Genomic DNA, 18,971 nt, shown 5'->3' with positions numbered 1-18,971 from the left:
AAGTAATCAAGCAGGAGAGTGTATGGAACAAATGGACATGGGTTGGAAAGATAGGCATAATGGAGGAAGGAAGTGAGGAGAGTGGTTCGGAAGGGACTGCCATTTGTGAAGAAAGCTGCATGGAGAAGGGGCGAACATGCTGATTAAATGTAACCCTTTCATGCACCCTGTCAGCTGATAACATGATAAGCTGTCTGCTTTAGTAACCGCTGTCCCTAAAAGGGCTAAAGGGGGACAAGACTTGAGAAGGGTGGGACGTGTAGAAAAAGGAAATAAAAAAGCAATAGTACTTGGTGATGGGCGGTTAATGTTCAAAAAGGTTCTTAACTGTCGAAAAGAGTTTCTTGGTGAAGCTGTTGTGAAAGCGCTATATAAATCAGGATGGATTGTATTGTATTGTCAGAAAACAAATGTTGGACAGGTTAGTAAAGGGTCATTTATGGTGTTCCTTCTGAAGAAGATTTTGAGCAACTTCGTTAGTTTATGGAACATGAAAATGCGGAGGAAAGGGTAAAATGTGGAGAGTTTGTATTGAGTTTGAAGACAATGTATTGCCTTGGTCAGTTAATATTGGATATTTATGCTACATAGGCTACGGGGTATGCCGTCATCGCCCCAGATGTTATAGATGACAAAAATATGGTAATGTAAGATGCATATTGTAGGTTGTGGCAGACATGCGGGAGGTGTGGAGATGAGCATGAATCTGGGATATGCGAGAGTGATAAACCAAAATGCTCAAATTGTGGTTTACGGTGATATTCTTTTTAGCCACATGCAGGAACTGTCATATGCTCAGGGTCTTGTGAGCAGGCGCGTTGACAGAAAATGTGGACTCGTTGGGAAACGTAGAAATAATTTGTTTACATTGCTCTATGTTGTCTCAAGACAAAGACTGCAATTTTTCATCTTTCCTCAGATAAAGTTGTATGGTTTTATTCTGCATAACTGCACAACCAGTATCCACTCCTTTTGTTTGAATTTCCATATTTTCTGTAAATCTCATGGCCGCGTCATCGACTACAGTATATTAGTCATGTGTGACTTTTCGACGATCGATTGGTCAGCCTAGAATAACAGGAAACGTAATATTACAAGAAGGAGTTAGCATAACTAGCCGGAAGAGACAGTACGGATTGCACATTAAAAAGACAGGGCATTATATTAATCGTTAGCACAGGTCGTTGCTCATGCAATACGATGCTGTCATGTTGCCTGGGTCGTTGAAGTTGGAGGTTTCTCCTTCCTCCAGGATTACGATGTCGGAGCGACCTGCCAGTGACGCTTGAGCTTCTAGCAGCCGCTGCCGTTCTTAATTTGCTGTGTTTGGACACGTAGCTCGGGGTAAATTATCGGATCAACAAGCGAGATTAAAGTAACGTAGTTTACATTTTTTGGCCTATATTTTACTTTTCATCCGCATTTCACAACAACATAATTTCTTGCTGAGCAGTGCTGAAGTGCTTTATCCCATTGTTCCAAGTTACTTAATGATTACGCTTTAATATTAAAGGAAATGTAAGTTCGTAAAGCACACCTTTGTGGACAAATTGCTTCTTTAACGTCTACAATAATTGCCACATCTCTGAGGGGTCAAAGTGCCATCTTATATTGATCTGAAGAACACCATAAACATTGCTCCTCCATGTACTTTAGTAATGATTTCGATGCTTTGACATGCTTCTACCACGTTGCGTATTATCTTTGAGATCAAACAGTTGAATATTTCAAAGCTTGGCAGAGAATTCAACCCCTTAACATCTGCAATAGAGCAATACATACATTTACTGAAATGATCAAGAAAAATGTAAGATCTAATTTGTGATTAACCTAATGGATTGAAACATTCATAAATAGTACAGTATTGTGAAGAGGTGTGTTCTGCCCACCGAGTGTCAATTTATGACTGAAATGCCATATATAGCAATGCATTATCGTCACAGATGAATATTGATCACATACCAGCAATATTCCTGGTGTCTAAAAGGTTTAGCTCCAATGAGTACGCGCGCTGTACGGGATGAAAATTGGTGTGACATATTCGTGTGTCATATGGTGGCAGCAACCCAACATTGCTGGTTTTACAGGATTCTAAAACGTAGTCACAGTAGCAATTCAGGAATGGGAGTGACACCATTACCACCATCTTAATCTTTTTCATTTCATTAAACTGCACAGGATTATGATGCATGGTGCAGTGGCGTCATCGGACCCTTACCAGGGCGCAGGGGAAAGGGGCGAAATGGTGCACACCATATCCAAGGAGACGCTGGGGTCTCCAGACGCTTCTGAACTGGGAAGCCCAAGATCGACACTGAACTTTGATCTCCTCAACATGGTTGTCTCCTATAAGAGAATGGCGCTTTTTCTGGAACCAGTTACAGATGCTATGGAGCTGGTCCGCTTCCTGCTCGGGTGTGTGTTTGGAACACAGACTTTTCAGGAATGCTGGTTGACCTTCAGTTTGTTCTGATTTGGAAACGACTATTGCCATAACAAGTAGTAGTTTGTATGTTTGGGGATCAAGCTGTTGCCTTCATAAAATGTTTATTAACTGTGCAGTGATTGAGTTAACATTTTAACATTTAGAACTATCAGGCATAAAGATTGTTTTTAGGTTAGGGCAAAGGGAGAGTTACTGAAAGCAAGTTGACTTCATTCAGTGCACATTTAACATTCATTTGAAAAAAGGTGTTGGTGGTGTAGTGCAGTCTTAGAATAAGATTTCATCATCATTCAAATGTAGCTGTTTCACTCTACCTGTGAGCCAGTTAAAGATAAATCTATATAGCTCTTGTTTACAATGGCAGAGAGACATCTTGTGAAGAGTATGATTTCTATTTTTCAGGTGGAGGTTGCCCCTGTGCTCGCTGGTTGTTTGTATATTCCTCAATGTCTTCTTCTGCACTATTAATGAGGGTAAGTTAAGACCTCATCTGTCGGTAGTGACTGCTACTAATTGGCCTTTTCTTCCCCTCTGTCAGTGGGTTGGTTGTCAGTGTGTTTGATGGCAGTCACAGTACCTGCTGCCCTGGGCTACCTGCAGGACAGGTGCTGGGGCAGAGCCTCAGAAGCGGAACTCCAAAAGAGGCATTACCATACTGTACACCGCAGAGATTTGCAGATGGTGCACCTCAGTAAACAGGAGGCTATGCTGGAAGTCAAAGACCTGTAAGAAATGCTGCATTTTCTGTTTCACTGATTGATTATTTTTAATGTGACTGTAAAAAGCTAGAGACAACCTTTCATTCTGAAAGTCGGCGGGGTGGGACCCTGAACTGCTTGCCGGCCAATTGCAGGGCTCACATAGACAAACAACCATTCGCGCTCACAATCACACCCAGGGACAATTTCGAGTGTTCAATTAACCTTCCGTGTATGTTTTGGGAATGTGGGAGGGAACCGGAGTAAACATACGCAGGCACGGGGAGAACATGCAAACTCACACAAGTAGGCTGGAGCCAGAATCAAACCTTGAGTCGGACATGCTGACCATTAAACCACTGTGCTACCCGCCCCTTTAAATAAAAAATGTAAATATAAATGTATTAATTAATACAAACGTTACTTTTCATTCGCTTCAGCCGAACACAGAATTGTGACCTATACACTGACTGTGATAATTTGTGCCGAGTATTAGATTTTGTTTGACAGTAACGTTCAGCTGAGACCAGCAATTAACAGCTTGAAGCCACTTTTTAAGAATATTTACTCATTATATCTCCCAAACTGTCACTTGTTGTGGAGTGAGTTGAGTCACCTGCCACCATTCAAGTGTTTGCATCTTGAATTTGTGCTTGTAAGTGGAAGTTAAAAACAAAAACAAAAAACAAGCAATCAATGCCTCGTATCTTGGAAAACTTGTAAATTGTGATACTCATATGTCAGGACAAGTCACTCAAAAATCTGTTTTTTATCATATGGCCCTATTAAAATGTGCATAAGGAAACAGTTCATGACATGCTTATGTGGAAGAGGAATCTCAATTTCTCATCATGGACTCATCTTTTCTGTTTCCAGGTTGAAGCACCTGGATGACATGCTGTCTTCGGCCTGTCAATCAGCAGAAACACTTTACAAGGTCCTGTACTGGGACAATCACACCACATCATCAAGGTAAAGTGTACCAGTTAATTGAAGGTATATACTGTAATCTTAAAAGGAGGCGTGTTGTGAGTTAAATACTACTGGAAAATATGTGAAGCCCTTGTGAGTAGGGAGCTGGTTGAAAATACGGTTTTATCACTCAGCATTTACATGTGATCGTCTATCTCTAGGTTTTATGTAGGATTGTTTACAGTGGTGTGTCTTCTCTACCTCGCTCCTGTGGGCTGGGTAATTGCTGGTTTAAACAGCGCCGTCTTCCTTTGGAATAGAGACTTCCACAGAGGTGAGCTCCACCTAACAAACGGCTTGATGAGATCATGTATTTAATATATTACCAAACTGACATTGTTTATGTTGTTACTTTGCATCCAGCTTTGTTGGACCTGAAGAAGCTGTTCCATTTTGGCCAGGCCTCGAGTTCAGAGGCAACGTATGAACAACTGGAGCACAGCAATGCAGTGGACAGGACGCCCACACCAACCAGTCTGGAGGTAAGAGATCAGATGGAGACAACGCAGCCAAGTAGTTGTGATGTGGGGCGTAGTATAAGGCGTTGTTGGCACATCAGGGAGACTTTATGCACTTTTTTGTTTTTCTTCAATGTAAAACCATTAGTACCATAGTATTGTTTTGTCAATTTTATACAGTATTTAGCATATTGTTCTTTATTTAAATGCACTCCTAAAACAAATAAATAATTGACAAAACAAAGGATATTTCTTTGCAGGACATATCACCAGGCAGTATAGAGGAAGCAGAAGAAGCTGAGCCTGATGATGAATTTAAAGATGCAATTGAGGTATGACAATTATGCCGATGTATATTGTACATTTCCGGTACCTTTTTAAATACCAGTCTCAGAAAATGTGCACCGAATTTAAAGTCTTTGGTGGAATGACACATATGGCATGTATTCCTGTTCAAAATTAATATCAGGATCGGTTGATGAATGATTAAATAGTTTGAATTTGGATGATTTTCTTTTGGTACTGTATTGACTGGGGGGTATATTGTCGTTGTGTTAATACCTAGACATTTACGCTCACGCTATTAATATTAAAATGTAAAATGGTATCAGCCAAACGATGTGAACTTGTCACGCTCATGCTGCATGTAAAGCTCAAGCCACCCAACCACATTCCTCCTTTCAATTTTGAGGTTGATGGGACAACTAAAGCCAGCCAAAAACAAACGATTGACAGGGAGGGAGAGACACGCACACAAATGCAGGTTGCACGATGTGGCGATGTTGCAGTTTCCAGCCAATCACAATGCACGTGAAACATCCATTTCCAGATTTTAAGCGGGCCAGACACAATGGCAAGCTGCATACCGTCAAGCCATGGAAATACTGTATATAAAGCACATGTATATTGAGTTGTACAACAATACATATTGCGTACTCATATTTATGATTTTAAATGTAGCTGTGGATGCGAAAGTGCAGCTTGTGGTCAAAATGTACATGAGCAGGGTGCACCTCGCCGATCATTTCAAGGGAGTGAGGAAGCCACGTCTTTCGATAAACATCCCCATTTTTGTCTTTAATGTCATTCTTTTTTTTTTTTATTATTATTGCTGACTTATGAATGTTCATGACCATCAGTGAGTTTTAATTTTAAGCACTTTCCGCATCCTTTTCAGGCACTATCTGTTGCATTTTCAATTATTTTCCTCAAATTCAAATTACTCAATTTAAATTGTGAAAATAATTTAAACTGTCTGCTGGCCCTGGTCTTGTTTTCTTTGTTAAGCTATCGGCTCGTTTTAAGGGCACTCCTTTGTGAGAGGCCGTACCTTCTGGTACCTCGTAAAGTTAAAATAATCTGCTTATATACAAGTACCGGTATATATATATATATATTTTTTAAACACAACATTATCACAAAAACAGTATTACTCATTATGTTATTCCTATTTATCTCATGCCTTCCTCTGGAATCAGGAAAGTTCCATTTCCCTGCAGGTGAGTGTTGCCTCATGTGTACTGAGACCTTTCTGATCTCTTTGTCACAAAGTTGTGTGAACTGTCCAAGTTCTGTACTGTACCGTATTTACAATCCTGTGGCAGGGATCTCTAGTAGTAGCATGGGTGCTTGTCTGTAAACTTGTACTGTATTTTACTGCATCCCACAAAGGAAACCCCTTTGGTGTTAGTGGTAAGTGGTCATTTTCCGGTACCTTTCGTTCATGCAGCTAACAGTGACATTGTTTCTATTAAGGGGCTTGGTTTCACGCTGTCTCTGTGAGGGGGCTGTATTTGAGCTGAGCATCTTCTTTGTGATAGTGTATCTCCTTCACACTGTGAGCCTCTGCCTTGCATTCGGGATAGCAGGTCCTTGTGTGTAGCAGATTATTTTGCTGTGCATGCGCATGTATTTTGTTATTGTATGTACAGTATCGTGACCCATCACTGTCTTTGTTGTGTAGTCAATTATTTTATTTGCTCAAAACAATGAATGGACCATCTACTATAGAATCACTGGTAGACCTCCAATTTGTTGTTATTTCCACACAATTTCATGTAGTCATGGAAATTAAAATATTACATTCCAGTGTCAAACTCTTGCCATTCAAAGTTTGATTCAAAGTACTGCACATTGGTAACAATTTAAGTTTTTGAATGGTCATAGCAGTGTATGTGATATTTACTTCATCTGGCGTCACTGCACCCAGGCTGATCGTTCAAACTCAAGCTTTTTTGTGTCTTGTCTTTTGAAGCAGATTTTCCTAAAAAATACGGCTAGTATTCCAAATTACAAAAACATCCTTGTGGATGTTTGAAGTTGGAGGGACCATTGTATCGTAGAACTTTGTCATGCATTTATCACACTCATAGTTACATCATGTAACGGTGACCGTTGTGGGTCGACTCTTGTCTCCCCCTGCTCCCTTTGCAGGAGGATGATGATGGTCCACTTGGAGCCCCTGAGTTTGACACGCTCTCTGAAAATGGCCTCCTGAGTCGTAATGAACCCATACGCAGCAAAGTGTCCAAGCTGACCGAGAAACTGCGCAAACGCTACCCCACCACCGGTGCAGGTCAGAGTGTTGTGACAAAGTGACAAACGCGAGTTTTAAAGTAGCTGCAATAATAATGCTCAGAATAGGTGTCCGTTTTCCTCTCTCCAAAGGCAACTGTGCTAGCTGCAATGCTGTCTTCTCAGTCCTGAAGAAAAGGGTGAGACCTAAGGAGAAGTGATGTGCAAACTGTGCACGTTGTATTTCATTCAATACTCGTCTCAACACAGCCGCCTCTCTTCCTGTTGTAGAAGAACTGCAGCAACTGTGGCAACAGCTTTTGTTCGCGATGCTGCTCATTCAAAGTGCTCAGGTCTTGCATGGGGGCCACTGGTAAGGCAAGAAAAGACAAATTCAGTCAATCCTCGGGAGGTTGAAAATTTAACAGGAAGTCCAGAAAACAAAACAGTTCTTGGTTTTAAATGGCTTGAAGATGCAACTTTATTGTGATATTATTTCACACTGAGTGGCTTTTAGTTCATACAGCTTCAAGTGGAATATACAGTAAGTAGCTTTTTCAACACTCAGCGCGCACTCCTCGGGTTACTGTGCAAAATATTGATGCAAGAGTCTACCTCTGTCAGCTGTCTGCAGCATATATGGAGTGATCATGTGTATTGCATCAGTGGTAGAGTTTTTCAGCTAATCCTGTGTCATTTTCAGTGGACATCAGGTAGCAGTACAAGGCAAAATGGCAGCCCCCTGAGATGGACCAAAAAAACGGGCGGATTTTGCTGCTTAATTCATATTCCAAAAATGTAAAACTGTGATATTCAGAATACCGTGATTAGATTAATCAGGGCGCATAGAACATATTTTCACGAAAAGTTTTGACTCCCCTTTAGAGCCAACATACATAACAAAACCGTGATTTTTGGCGTAGCATTACACCTCCAGCGAGTGTTTGTGATTTCGCCGTTTTGCCCGGGCCCTTGATGGCAACTCTAACTACCGGTACAATGTGGCCTGGGATGAAAAGGTTTGAGTGGCGTCATGCATAACCGTCAAGCTTTTCGTAAGATTTTACTTATATTTGTTGCCAATGTTGACCATAAAGCCAAAAATGTATGTTTAGGGAGTTATTTTGATGTTTCACAGTATTTAATGTTTACAGGGAGCATATTATCATGTTGATCATCTCTCCTTTTTTTCCCCCAGCTCCGGAGGCCCAGAGAGAGACTGTGTTTGTTTGCGCTGCCTGTAATTCCTCACTCATCAAGTTACAGTGACCCGACATTTGGCCGTGTGGCCCGGTTGGATGTGTATCACTGTTTACTACTCGGCGCCTCACACCGAGAAGCAACTAAACTCTCAAGACATGCCACCTCAGGCACAGGCATCTTTGAAAATCCTTCTTGGCTTTTCTGTTATGCCCACCCTTATGTCACTGGATGTTAGGTTTACGGACCCTTGTTGGTCCCTTTGCTGATCAGAGGGAATGAAGGTCATTCATGGAAACACAGGATGACTGGTGCTTTCAGGCATTACTCACAAGATCAATGGTCTTAAATTTTGACTGACCATCAACATGATCAAATTTGAACTCTGGAGGATTTCCGTTAAAAAAAGCTAACAAAAAAAAATGTTATGAGTGACGTTCTTGGTAACACACTGGGTTAAAAGAGCGATATGGACCAGGATGCTTTCTCGGGCCGTTTGAGCTTCATGGGCTAACATTGTATTTTACTCCTAACTGGATCAAAATTTCGCCAACTGGAGTCACCAGATTGGACAGGGCATCTGGGTCAAATCATCATCATCTGCCCCGCACTCTGAAAAGCAGGACTTGAAAGTGGCTGCAGTGGCATTCTAACTCGAGACTGACCCTAGATGCAACGGTATTTTTTATTTTTACACAGGCACTGATGATTGTAATTGTTGGCTTTGCTTTTATTGTACCGGTAATCATACAAAGGTTTTAATGTAATCCCTTCTTCTAGAGCTAATATATTTAATTTAAAACGCCTGAAAATGCAAGTTATGATGGATTTTTGTCATGTATATATTGCTCCATCTTTTATGGGTGAAATATTCCGTTGTCGAAATAAACTGTCAAATCCCAAACTGTATGTTGATGATAATGCGCCTGGATAATGGCAGCATGGAAGCGTCCACCAAGCATGGAAGTGTCCACCAAACCCCAAAACACAAGGAATCCTCCCCACTGAATACATCAAAATGACTGTGGAACTCAGGAACGTGTATACATTTATTCCACTTCTTCGATATAAAATGAGTTTTATATAGGAAACAATGGTGAGGCAACTTGAATTGCAAACATGTAATATATTCTACTACTCTTAACCTCTGATGTACTTTTAACACATGAACAAACAGCAGTGAACATTATTCAAAAACAACTTGGCTCTACAGTATATGTTTGTGGTTAAGAATGAATACCAAAAAAAAGTTGCAACAGTTTACATAGATAAGGAGTCACACAATATGTAAAAATATACTTCATTTTCCAAACCGCTTTATCCTCACTCGTGCCGTGGGGGGTGCCGGAGTCTATATCCCAGCTATCTTCGGGCAGTAGGCGGGGGACACCCTGAACTGGTTGCCGGCCAATCGCAAGGCACACAGAAACAAACAACCATTTGTGCTCACAGTCACAGTTAGGGACAATTAGGGAGTGTTCAATCAGCCTGCCATGCATGATTTTGGAATGTGGGAGGAAACCAGAGGAACCGGAGAAAACACACGCAAGCATGGGAAGAATATGCAAACTCCACACCGTAAGGCCGAGCTGGAATTTAACTGGTAGCTTGCACTGCGAAGTCGACATGCTAACCACTCGACTACCGGGCTGCCCTAAAAGTATACATGGACAACAAAATTTCAAACCTTCGGCTGTCCATCTCCAATACCACTCCTCAGTCGGGTCATGCGCGTGCTGGAGCCTGCCCCAGCTAACTATGGGCGAGTGCCTGCTCACCCTGGACTGGACGCCAAACAACAATCAATCAGAACATTGAGGAGCAGCTAGCGGCGTAGAAACGGAAGAGGATGAGCAAATGATGCTGTTGAGGGTGTCCGGACACCCAAATGTCCTTCGTGTTCCAATTTACAAATTTTGCCAGTTTCAAATAAGAAATTGAAAGATTTTGCAGTGCCATTACAACATCATTGCAAAATTCAACATCTACGTAGTTCATATTTAAGGAACAGTGAAACTGTTGTGTGTGAATATTATGGAATCTTTACATTTTCCGGTTAGCGAGAGCCAAGTTAGGGCACTTTTTAATATTCATGTTAACGCGTGCTTAATAAACTAACTTAAATTTGAGTAAGTGTAAGAAAAAAAATCACTGTAGCAGAACATCTAAAATGACAAAGGTGTTCTGAAAGTGGCCAACATTTGGACACCTCAATGACTTACCGTACATTCATCAAAATTATTAATCACAGATTTAAAATACAATAAGAAAACTAATTTACTTGAACAGAAATGAAATGTTGTGATTGTTTGCACGAGCAAACTTGTCCATGACTTTTCTGTTGAAATCAACCAGTTCCTGGATAAATTGGTTTTCATTGGAAAGCATACAAAGAGCATTCCATCGCTCTTTTCCTAGCGTGTTTTTTGCAAATGTGTGTATCCTTTCCATTGCTGAATGGTTCCTGTCAGGCTCAGGGGACGCCATGGGAGTTGCGAGGAAGATGTTTAACAGAATGCATGTTTCGGACAAGATGTCTTGTAGGCCACTTTCACTAATAGTCTGAAGGAGAGAAAGCGCAGATTTGCCCGCGTACAGCTGATTGTGTTGGTAGAGAATATTGAGTTCACTTTGTAACTTTTCCTTGTTCTTAAGCGCCGAAGGCCACAGCTTGATAGCACAGCTGAGTTGGGCCACCGGGAATGAAGCAGCGAATTTGGGGAAAAGTGAGCAGTCCACGAGCTGCGCTGCAATGAGGTAGTCACTGTTGGAGAACCGTTCCTCCACTTGCGCAATCATGTTGTCACAAGCCTCCTTCATAACTTCAGCCGTGTTGGTTTTCCTGCGCTTGGGTTCGCCATCGCCAGCGTGGTCGGCGATCACGTGTGCCCTCTCTCTCACCTCCTTCACGTTGGCGATGAAGTTCTCCACAGCGCATCTCACAATCGAGCCATCAATCTCACGGTTCTGCAGGATGTTCTGTAGCACGTCCACTTCCGGCATGACTTCCGCGAAGAAATGCAGCAGCTGGAGAAACCTGGGGTCTCTCAAATGCATGGATAGGCCGTATGCCTCGCCGACAGTCACACTGTCCCATCCCGGCTGAGTGCGAATGCAATCCAAACACTCCAGTATGGCATCCTGGCTATCCCATACAGCGTTAATTGTTCTGCTTTGAAAGTTCCACCGTGGTCGCTGGATGTCGTTGTACGACACCTTCATCAGGGCAGCTGCTCTTGTGGGCGGCGTGAAGAAGGTTGCAAAGCCAGACAAATCAGCAAAAAACACCTTCAGCTCACGGATTCGAGATGCGCACGCCTGCTGCAGGGTAACATTTAACTGGTGGGAGTAGCAATGCACAAACACTGCGTTTGGGTACTTTAAACGCATCAGGGTTTGCACGCTGCCTTCGCCATCACTCAGCATGGCAGCTCCATCATAGGTTTGCACGATAAGTTTCTCAGCCAGATGCAAGGGCTCGAGAACTTGTTGGATGGCGTCGGAAAGGCCAAAGGCAGTTTTATCCGTGACTTCGATTAACTCAAGGAATCTCTCGATAAGAGTGTTGTTCACCACATATCTCAACACGATGGCCATTTGAGAATTGCACGAGACATGAGTAATTTCATGGACCTGCAGACCAACAAACTGAGTCTGTTGCAATTGTTTGTCCACTTCCTCCCTGTAGACCTCATACATGCAGTCCAGTAGCTCGTCCTGAATGGTGCTTAAAGACAAATGAAAGAAAGGCTGCGCGTTATAGTGTCTTTTGAGCCTGGTGTCTCCCTCACACATGGTCTCAAATATGCAGCTAAAGAGAGCCGCGTTTAGTGTTCCGTCGTGACCGTGCAAATCCACTTCACACTTGCCACAAAGTTTAACGCAGGTAACCAGTCTGTCCAGAACATAGCGATTCTCCCCGGTTAGTCTGTTGTGTTCCTCGGTGGCAAGCCGATCGGCGTCACCGATGGGCGTCTGCACTGCGGGCAGCCCAAGTAAACCCAACTTCATGGCACATCTCAGGTGTGACGAGGAGCTCTCGTGCTTGGCCGTTCTTTCGGACAGATGTTTAATGTCTTTGAAGCCGATCGATGCCCATACGGAGTCCAAACCACCAAAAAGAAGACAGGGGAAACAAAAGAGTGCGCTTTTGGTCGTGCTCGCGGTTAGCCATTTCTTTTTTTCGAACCAGTCTTTTTTGAAGGTGCGGGTCACCATATCTCCATGTTGAAGCAGTACAAAGTCTTCTGGTCTGTGCGGCCCTAAGCGTTTTATTTCCAACTGTTCTTCCAACTGCAATTTACTAAAATGCACGCACAGCAAAAAGTCGACGTGATTCATGATAAAACTTAAACGCTATTTGATCTCGATAGCTGATGTATCAATGTTTTCTTCCTCCTGTTTCTTCTGTGTAATCGTCTTCTTCTTTTACTTCAACTCGTTCTCGTTGACTTTTTTTCTGGCAGACTGCAAAACGTTTTGATCAGGTGCTGCCTCCTATTGGTCGTACGGTGTTATCGCTGTTCCTGTTTGCCCTCCACGATGTATTGTTAATGAATACTGTATTGCACGTTTTGCTTTCAAGAGGAAGTTAATTATTTCCGAGATTTCGAGGTTTCGGTTTTCCGAGTTCTTCGTCCAAGCAAGACAACTCCAGCTGACTATTGTGTGTCCTTGGCAACACAGGGCCACCCTGCACACCTGCCCCTGACAAGGAGATCATCTCGGAACGCAGTCAGACGACAAAAAGAAAAGAAAAAAAACGGAACCACAAGGAATGAAGAAATTCATACTCACCGATTTAGCAATTCAATCACTATGTGTTAAATTATTTAATATACTGTAGTATTTAACTTAAATAATATATACATGTCGGAGACTTTTCCACAATAGATAGGCTGTTTGACATTTTTAGTAGGATTTTTTTCTCCTTTTGTTGGTATTTATTTAGTAATTAGTTTTTAAAATTAGGATTTCATTGCTTCAATCTGCAAACACATTTTTGCCATATGGCCACTGTTTATTTAGTTATGCCTTTTAACGTCAAACAAGAAGCTTACAATACTGTCAGCTTCTTGTTTCTGACTAGACTGTCGGGGGCAAGTGCAATATAATGGAACAAATCTTAGATTGTATGTTGTAAATGTAGGTCACTGCTTCTTATAACACTGTGGCCATAGTACACAGGCCTGTTCAGTTCCCAGTCATGGGCTATTAATTCTGATCCTTCATCCTCCATAGCGCTCTTACCTGAGTATGGGTGAGTTGGAGCATATCCTAGCTGACCTTGACCGAGAAGCAGGATGCACCCTGAATTTGACAGCCAGTTTCAGGACACATAAAAAAACAAAACATTCGCATTCATGCCTATAAAGAGTGCATTATTATCATTATTATTATTATTATTATTATTATTATTATTATTGTTGTTGTTGTTGTTGTTGTTGCCTTAATACCCAACACATTGATTGACCATCTTAAAATATTAAAATATGCCACTTTACCATTGATAACAGAGCAAAATGTGAACATCTGTAGATGACTGACGTCACTGGGATTTAGTTAACATCCAGATAAATAAAAGCATATAGCGCTGCTGACTAGCCCCTCCCCCATCATTTAATCTGTCCCGTGTCAGTCGTCGGCACACGCGGGTCTCGAACAGCAACATGGCGACTGAGGTAAGACTGGCACGATGTGCTCCTTATCCTGCTTTTTAATGCTCAGCGTAGCCACTGCCAGCAACATTTGCGGATAAAATAACGTCTGCGTATGATCTCGTTGACTGGACACGGTTGGAACCAACAAGCCTACGCGGTGTTTGTGGAATCAGGACACGCGAGGGCATTCTCCTTTTAACTTGGCTAGTTTCGCCCAAATATCATTGTTTTCTACTCTTACCAACCTTGTCAAACAGGAAGGCTAACTCGCCTGTTCTGAATGCAAGCGGATATTGCACGTCGTTTTAATAAACGCAAACCTCGCCTAAATGTTAAGCGGGGTGCTTTTATGCATTGAGCGTCCACATAATCCGATGACAGCGTCCCAAGAGTGGACGCATCCAAACATAACAGTTTCAGCACCACGGACAGAGGCCACATTTTTTCTTTCGAGGTTAGATGCTATCGACCAATCTCACGGCACACGAGTGTAGTAGATGTACTTGCAATTTTATTGGCAGATATTACATTTTTGTTTCAATTCAGATTTTTTTTTTCAAATCAAGATTCGCAACAATATTCACTTATGTGCAGGAACACCTACAAATATGACAGAAAATCAAAAGTGATTACTCTTAATAATGCAAGGGCAAGAACACTAAAGCGAGTGTAAGAGTCCAGCCCCTGGAGAGCAGTCTGGTGGGCTTCTGAGACATCAGATGGGAGGAGGGCAGCCAGGTCGGCAAGCACAGGGGGCTTTACCAGGACGTTCAGGTGGGTGGCCAAGATGCCGGACCTTACATGGTGATGCAAGGCCCAGGTATGAGCGTCAGATGTCACTCCCAGGATTTGCGCTGTTAGAGAGATGGAGGACAGGCACGGCACCCAGTCGTGACGGTCACAGCGAGCACCACCAGAGCAGGGACAGGGAGGAGAGAAACCTTTAAGAGAAAAGTTACAATCACATTCTTAACTGATTTAATGTGCATGTAGCGTTTCTGCCAGATTTATTGGTGCAACCTTAAGGCACACACCGTGACAGAAAATCACATGGAAACTTGGCGGAGAAATCAATGTATTCAAGTTTGGCGCGCTTCACAAATGGAAACGTAACATGGCTGCCGGCGGTGTCGCTTCTTGCTGCGGCGAGTAAGTGGCATAGTTAATCCATTCATATGTATATCCGTGGGATAAGAGCACTAAAAACAGCTTTGGCTTTCCCATTTGTGTAGTCGGAAAATCGAACATTTCAATCAGAAAACGAAATATAAATAATTCAGCCTTATCTTCTGCCATATTGCGAAAGAGAGAGCATTCAATTGTTCTGCCTGTCACTATGTCGCTGGCATACATCGAGGAACAAATATAGAATATTAGTTGTGAATAAATCTTTTTCGGGCCTATTAAGTGAAATTGTGTCATTTCCCATGGCACACCTGATAATCTCCCATAATACACCATTTGGGAATCACTGATATAGAACATTAAGGCACAAACTACAATGAAAAAAATATTTTGTGAAACCCCACATTTTGCATGACCTCACTGGCTTCACAATATGCCATAACATGCCTTGAGCTTTTGTTCCTAGTAGAGAGAGAGACAGAGAGAGAGAAAGAGAGAGAGAGAGACTGGAAGTGCCAGCAAAGGATAATGTATCCAACGCTGGGCTTCTCTCCAGCACCTTGCGGAGCCCAAATGGATAATCATGCACTGTCTGCCTCTCCTATAACATCCTACACGTTAGAAGACCAAAACAACAGCTACTATTTGCATACAGTTCTCCTGAACTGGTGAAATAAGAGAGAAGTAGAGGCGTCCTTCCCATGGGAACTGTTTAAAAGATCACGTCGAAGAACACGACATCATAATGATCGCTCAAGAGCAAGTATCATATGGTACACACATACACATAGTGTAGAAATATATGTGTACAATCTGTTCTAGTGAGTGTGCACTGCAGTATGAAAGACATCATTGGTGTACGGTGGTGTATTATAAAATGGTTGTGATATCTAAATGTCACTTTTGTGTCAAACATCATAAATTAGTCTACTTCAATTACATGTGTGATTTCTTTTTATTTGAATCCATGGTGGTTGTATCTGAAAGCATGTTCTCCACGTACCTGCGTGTGGGTTTTCTCTGGGTACTCCAGTTTCCTCTCACATTCCAAAAGCATGCGTGGCAAGTTGATGGAACACTCTAAATTGTCCCGAGTTGTGATTGTGAGCACGAACGGCTGTTCGTCTATGAGTGCCCTGCGATTGGCTGGCAACCAGTTCAGCATGTCCCCCGGCGACTGGCCGAAGACAGCTCGGATAGGCTCCAGCACGCCCGCGATCCTTGTGAGGATAAGTGGATTAGAAAATGGATGGATGGTTAGTGAGTAAATGTACTTGCAACTCACTCGCCCGGTTATAACATTGTAGCAAAGGTTTTGCATCTTATAAGCTGAGTTGTTGATTCCCAGTATAAAACAGAATTAACCCTCACCACGGGCACATGTGATTTCTCTTCCTTAGTTCCACAATTTACAGGAGTTGAGGCACAGTGCATCCCTGGCCAACAAAGTCTTCATCCAGAGAGACTACAGTGAGGGAACCACCTGTAAGTTCCAGACCAAGTTCCCTTCTGAGCTTGAGAGCAGGGTGAGAGCATGTGATACCTTTGTGTGCACCTTACATGTTATGTTGTCCATTGACTTCTGCGCTGCACAATATTTTGCATTCAGCAAAATTCATTGATTCTATTCATTGATCTGTTCATGTGGGCAGATTGAACGAACTCTCTTTGAGGACACCGTGAAAACCCTCAATAACTACTACACAGAAGCAGAAAAGATCGGAGGCCAGTCTTACCTGGAAGGCTGTCTGGCCTGCGCCACAGCATATCTTATCTTCCTCTGCATGGAGACACGCTATGAAAAGGTGAAAAAAGGTTTATGAACATTTCATCTGTGGCCCCCCCCGAAAAAAAACAATTTTCTCCGCTGCAGGTGTTGAAGAAGATTGCCAAGTACATTCAGGAGCAGAATGAAAAGATCTATGCTCCCAGGGGTCTGCTCATTACTGATCCCATCGAGAGGGGAATGCGAGTTGTATCCTTACTCACTGTTTGTCCATGTACCTGTATTTAAGAACTGGAACGATTGCGACTTAATATAAGCGTACCCTTGTGACACGCTCTCAGTCCCTAACGGCCTTCCCCAGATAGAGATTTCCATCTATGAAGACAGGGGCTCCAGCGGCTGCAGCTCAGGGAGCAGCTCTGTGTCCAGCAGCACAGCTCGATGACTGGTTACATCTGGCAAAGCAATGTCCCTCTGATCACTCATCACCATCGAGAAGAACCTTTGGACATTTGAACCGTTCCTACCTGTTTCCATGGCTTCACTTTGCTAACACAAAGAGCCCACAAGATGTTACCTAAGAAAGACGTGTTTCTCCTCAGCTGCGTTTACATTATCGGTAGTTGTAATGCATTTCGAACATGCATAATGTGCACTTTAGTCATTCGTTGAAATGAATTACTGGTTATTTTTGATGTGATTGGACTTTGTTTTCTTTCTGTATTTTTTAATTTTAGTTATGTGTTATCTCACACGTGAGGGGCCTGAAGCAAGTAGATGTATTCAAACCACAAAACTTGTGAGAAATTAAACTGGAAGTAGACCGACATTCAAAATAACTAACCAGGCACAATCACACCGGCTTTTAAATATTTTATACGTGGCTTTGACATGAAAGTGTGAGTATACTGTACATATCACCCAACCTTTCCTAGATCTCGATGCTATAGATCAAAACCAAGTCCAGACAATATCAAGACACTGTATCACGTTGTCTCGTAGCAGATGAATGACATTCAACCATGTATATAATGTAGCAAGTCTTCCATTTTCAACATACAAAAATTCACAGGTGTTTAAAATAAAACCTGTTTCTCTGATTAAGATCAATTCTTCCCAAATGTTATTTATGCAAGGAACGTAGTAGCAAAGATGAGCATGCGAGACAAAGTAGTACCTACTCAAATAGTCTTCCTGTCATATGTTGAATTACACATACAGTTTGCAAAATAGTGACCTGACTAAACCTCCAAAGACAAATATTTGCCAAAAAGGGGCTCATTCGTGCGAATGTCTCAATTATGTCGATGACATTTTTGTTCAGACTCAAACGTTGGTGCAGCTTAATTGTTTGATACACATGGCAATGAAGTGATAATGACAGCTGTCAAATAAATACAATTTAATCACAAATACATTGACTTGCCTTTATTTTTCTCTGTCCAACATTTTTTGCAGATTTTATGAACAGCAAGTAAAAATGTATTGTCAATGAACTTTTTGTTGTTTTTTTTTACACAAATGCCACCACAGGAGTGAATACAGTGGATGGAGCATATAATTAACAGGGGAGTTAAAATAGAACCAAATTTACGTGACCTTTGGGGGACATGAGTCTTCCCTTCATGTAGCTCGTTAATAATAGTAAAACTGCGACACACCCAGTTCCCATTGATGCACAAAACATACACCAGGACATGACTCAAGAGAACATGCAAAGGTGGAAAAAGGATCTTGTATAATTGCCGCCTTCAAGTCTAAAGGCTTCTCAGGCCTATTAAGGAATGAACAGGAATAAAACCATCTGAAATTTGGAGGCCAGGCGGCCCGGTAGTCCAGTGGTTAGCACGTCGGCTTCACAGTGCAGAGGTACCGGGTTCGATTCCAGCTCCGGCCTCCCTGTGTGGAGTTTGCATGTTCTCCCCGGGCCTGCGTGGGTTTTCTCCGGGTGCTCCGGTTTCCTCCCACGTTCCAAAAACATGCATGGCAGGCTGATTGGACGCTCTAAATTGTCCCGAGGTGTGAGTGTGAGCGTGGATGGTTGTTCGTCTCTGTGTGCCCTGCGATTGGCTGGCAACCGATTCAGGGTGTCCCCCGCCTACTGCCCGAAGACAGCTGGGATAGGCTCCAGCACCCCCTGCGACCCTAGTGAGGATCAAGCGGCTCGGAAGA

The 18,971-nt window shown here is 42.5% G+C and overlaps 3 protein-coding genes across 9 annotated transcripts; 2 read left to right on the top strand and 1 right to left on the bottom strand.

Moving 5' to 3' along the window:
- The first annotated feature begins 1,063 nt into the window (after positions 1 to 1,063).
- zfyve27 (zinc finger, FYVE domain containing 27) lies at positions 1,064 to 9,192 on the top strand. 6 transcript variants are annotated; one of them, XM_052084999.1, is made up of 14 exons: positions 1,064 to 1,344; positions 2,179 to 2,415; positions 2,849 to 2,919; positions 2,985 to 3,171; positions 4,021 to 4,116; positions 4,278 to 4,390; positions 4,480 to 4,598; positions 4,835 to 4,906; positions 6,053 to 6,073; positions 6,246 to 6,266; positions 7,008 to 7,149; positions 7,242 to 7,288; positions 7,380 to 7,461; positions 8,287 to 9,192. In XM_052084999.1, exons 2-14 carry the CDS (start codon positions 2,183 to 2,185, stop codon positions 8,355 to 8,357), a joined length of 1,275 nt encoding a protein of 424 aa, XP_051940959.1. In that variant the 5' UTR covers positions 1,064 to 1,344; positions 2,179 to 2,182; the 3' UTR covers positions 8,358 to 9,192. The 6 variants fall into 6 exon arrangements, with proteins under 6 accessions (XP_051940959.1, XP_051940957.1, XP_051940961.1 ...); XM_052084997.1 differs by having other exon boundaries at positions 7,218 to 7,288; XM_052085001.1 differs by lacking the exon at positions 6,246 to 6,266.
- Positions 9,193 to 9,319: 127 nt separating this feature from the next.
- LOC127613718 (uncharacterized) lies at positions 9,320 to 12,730 on the bottom strand. The gene has a single exon (XM_052084924.1). It carries the CDS (start codon positions 12,627 to 12,629, stop codon positions 10,566 to 10,568), a length of 2,064 nt encoding a protein of 687 aa, XP_051940884.1. The 5' UTR covers positions 12,630 to 12,730; the 3' UTR covers positions 9,320 to 10,565.
- Positions 12,731 to 13,832: 1,102 nt separating this feature from the next.
- Positions 13,833 to 18,212, top strand: golga7ba (golgin A7 family, member Ba). Of its 2 annotated transcripts, none has more exons than XM_052085087.1 (5): positions 13,833 to 13,969; positions 16,474 to 16,599; positions 16,726 to 16,878; positions 16,947 to 17,048; positions 17,161 to 18,212. In XM_052085087.1, exons 1-5 carry the CDS (start codon positions 13,958 to 13,960, stop codon positions 17,242 to 17,244), a joined length of 477 nt encoding a protein of 158 aa, XP_051941047.1. In that variant the 5' UTR covers positions 13,833 to 13,957; the 3' UTR covers positions 17,245 to 18,212. The 2 variants fall into 2 exon arrangements, with proteins under 2 accessions (XP_051941047.1, XP_051941048.1); XM_052085088.1 differs by lacking the exon at positions 13,833 to 13,969 and adding an exon at positions 13,990 to 15,846.
- Positions 18,213 to 18,971: the final 759 nt, after the last annotated feature.

The sequence above is a fragment of the Hippocampus zosterae genome, chromosome 13, assembly GCF_025434085.1.
Source record: "Hippocampus zosterae strain Florida chromosome 13, ASM2543408v3, whole genome shotgun sequence".
NCBI lineage: Eukaryota > Metazoa > Chordata > Actinopteri > Syngnathiformes > Syngnathidae > Hippocampus > Hippocampus zosterae.
The sequence above is the reverse complement of the archived record's forward strand: the minus strand, read 5'-3'. Positions and strand labels throughout refer to the sequence as shown.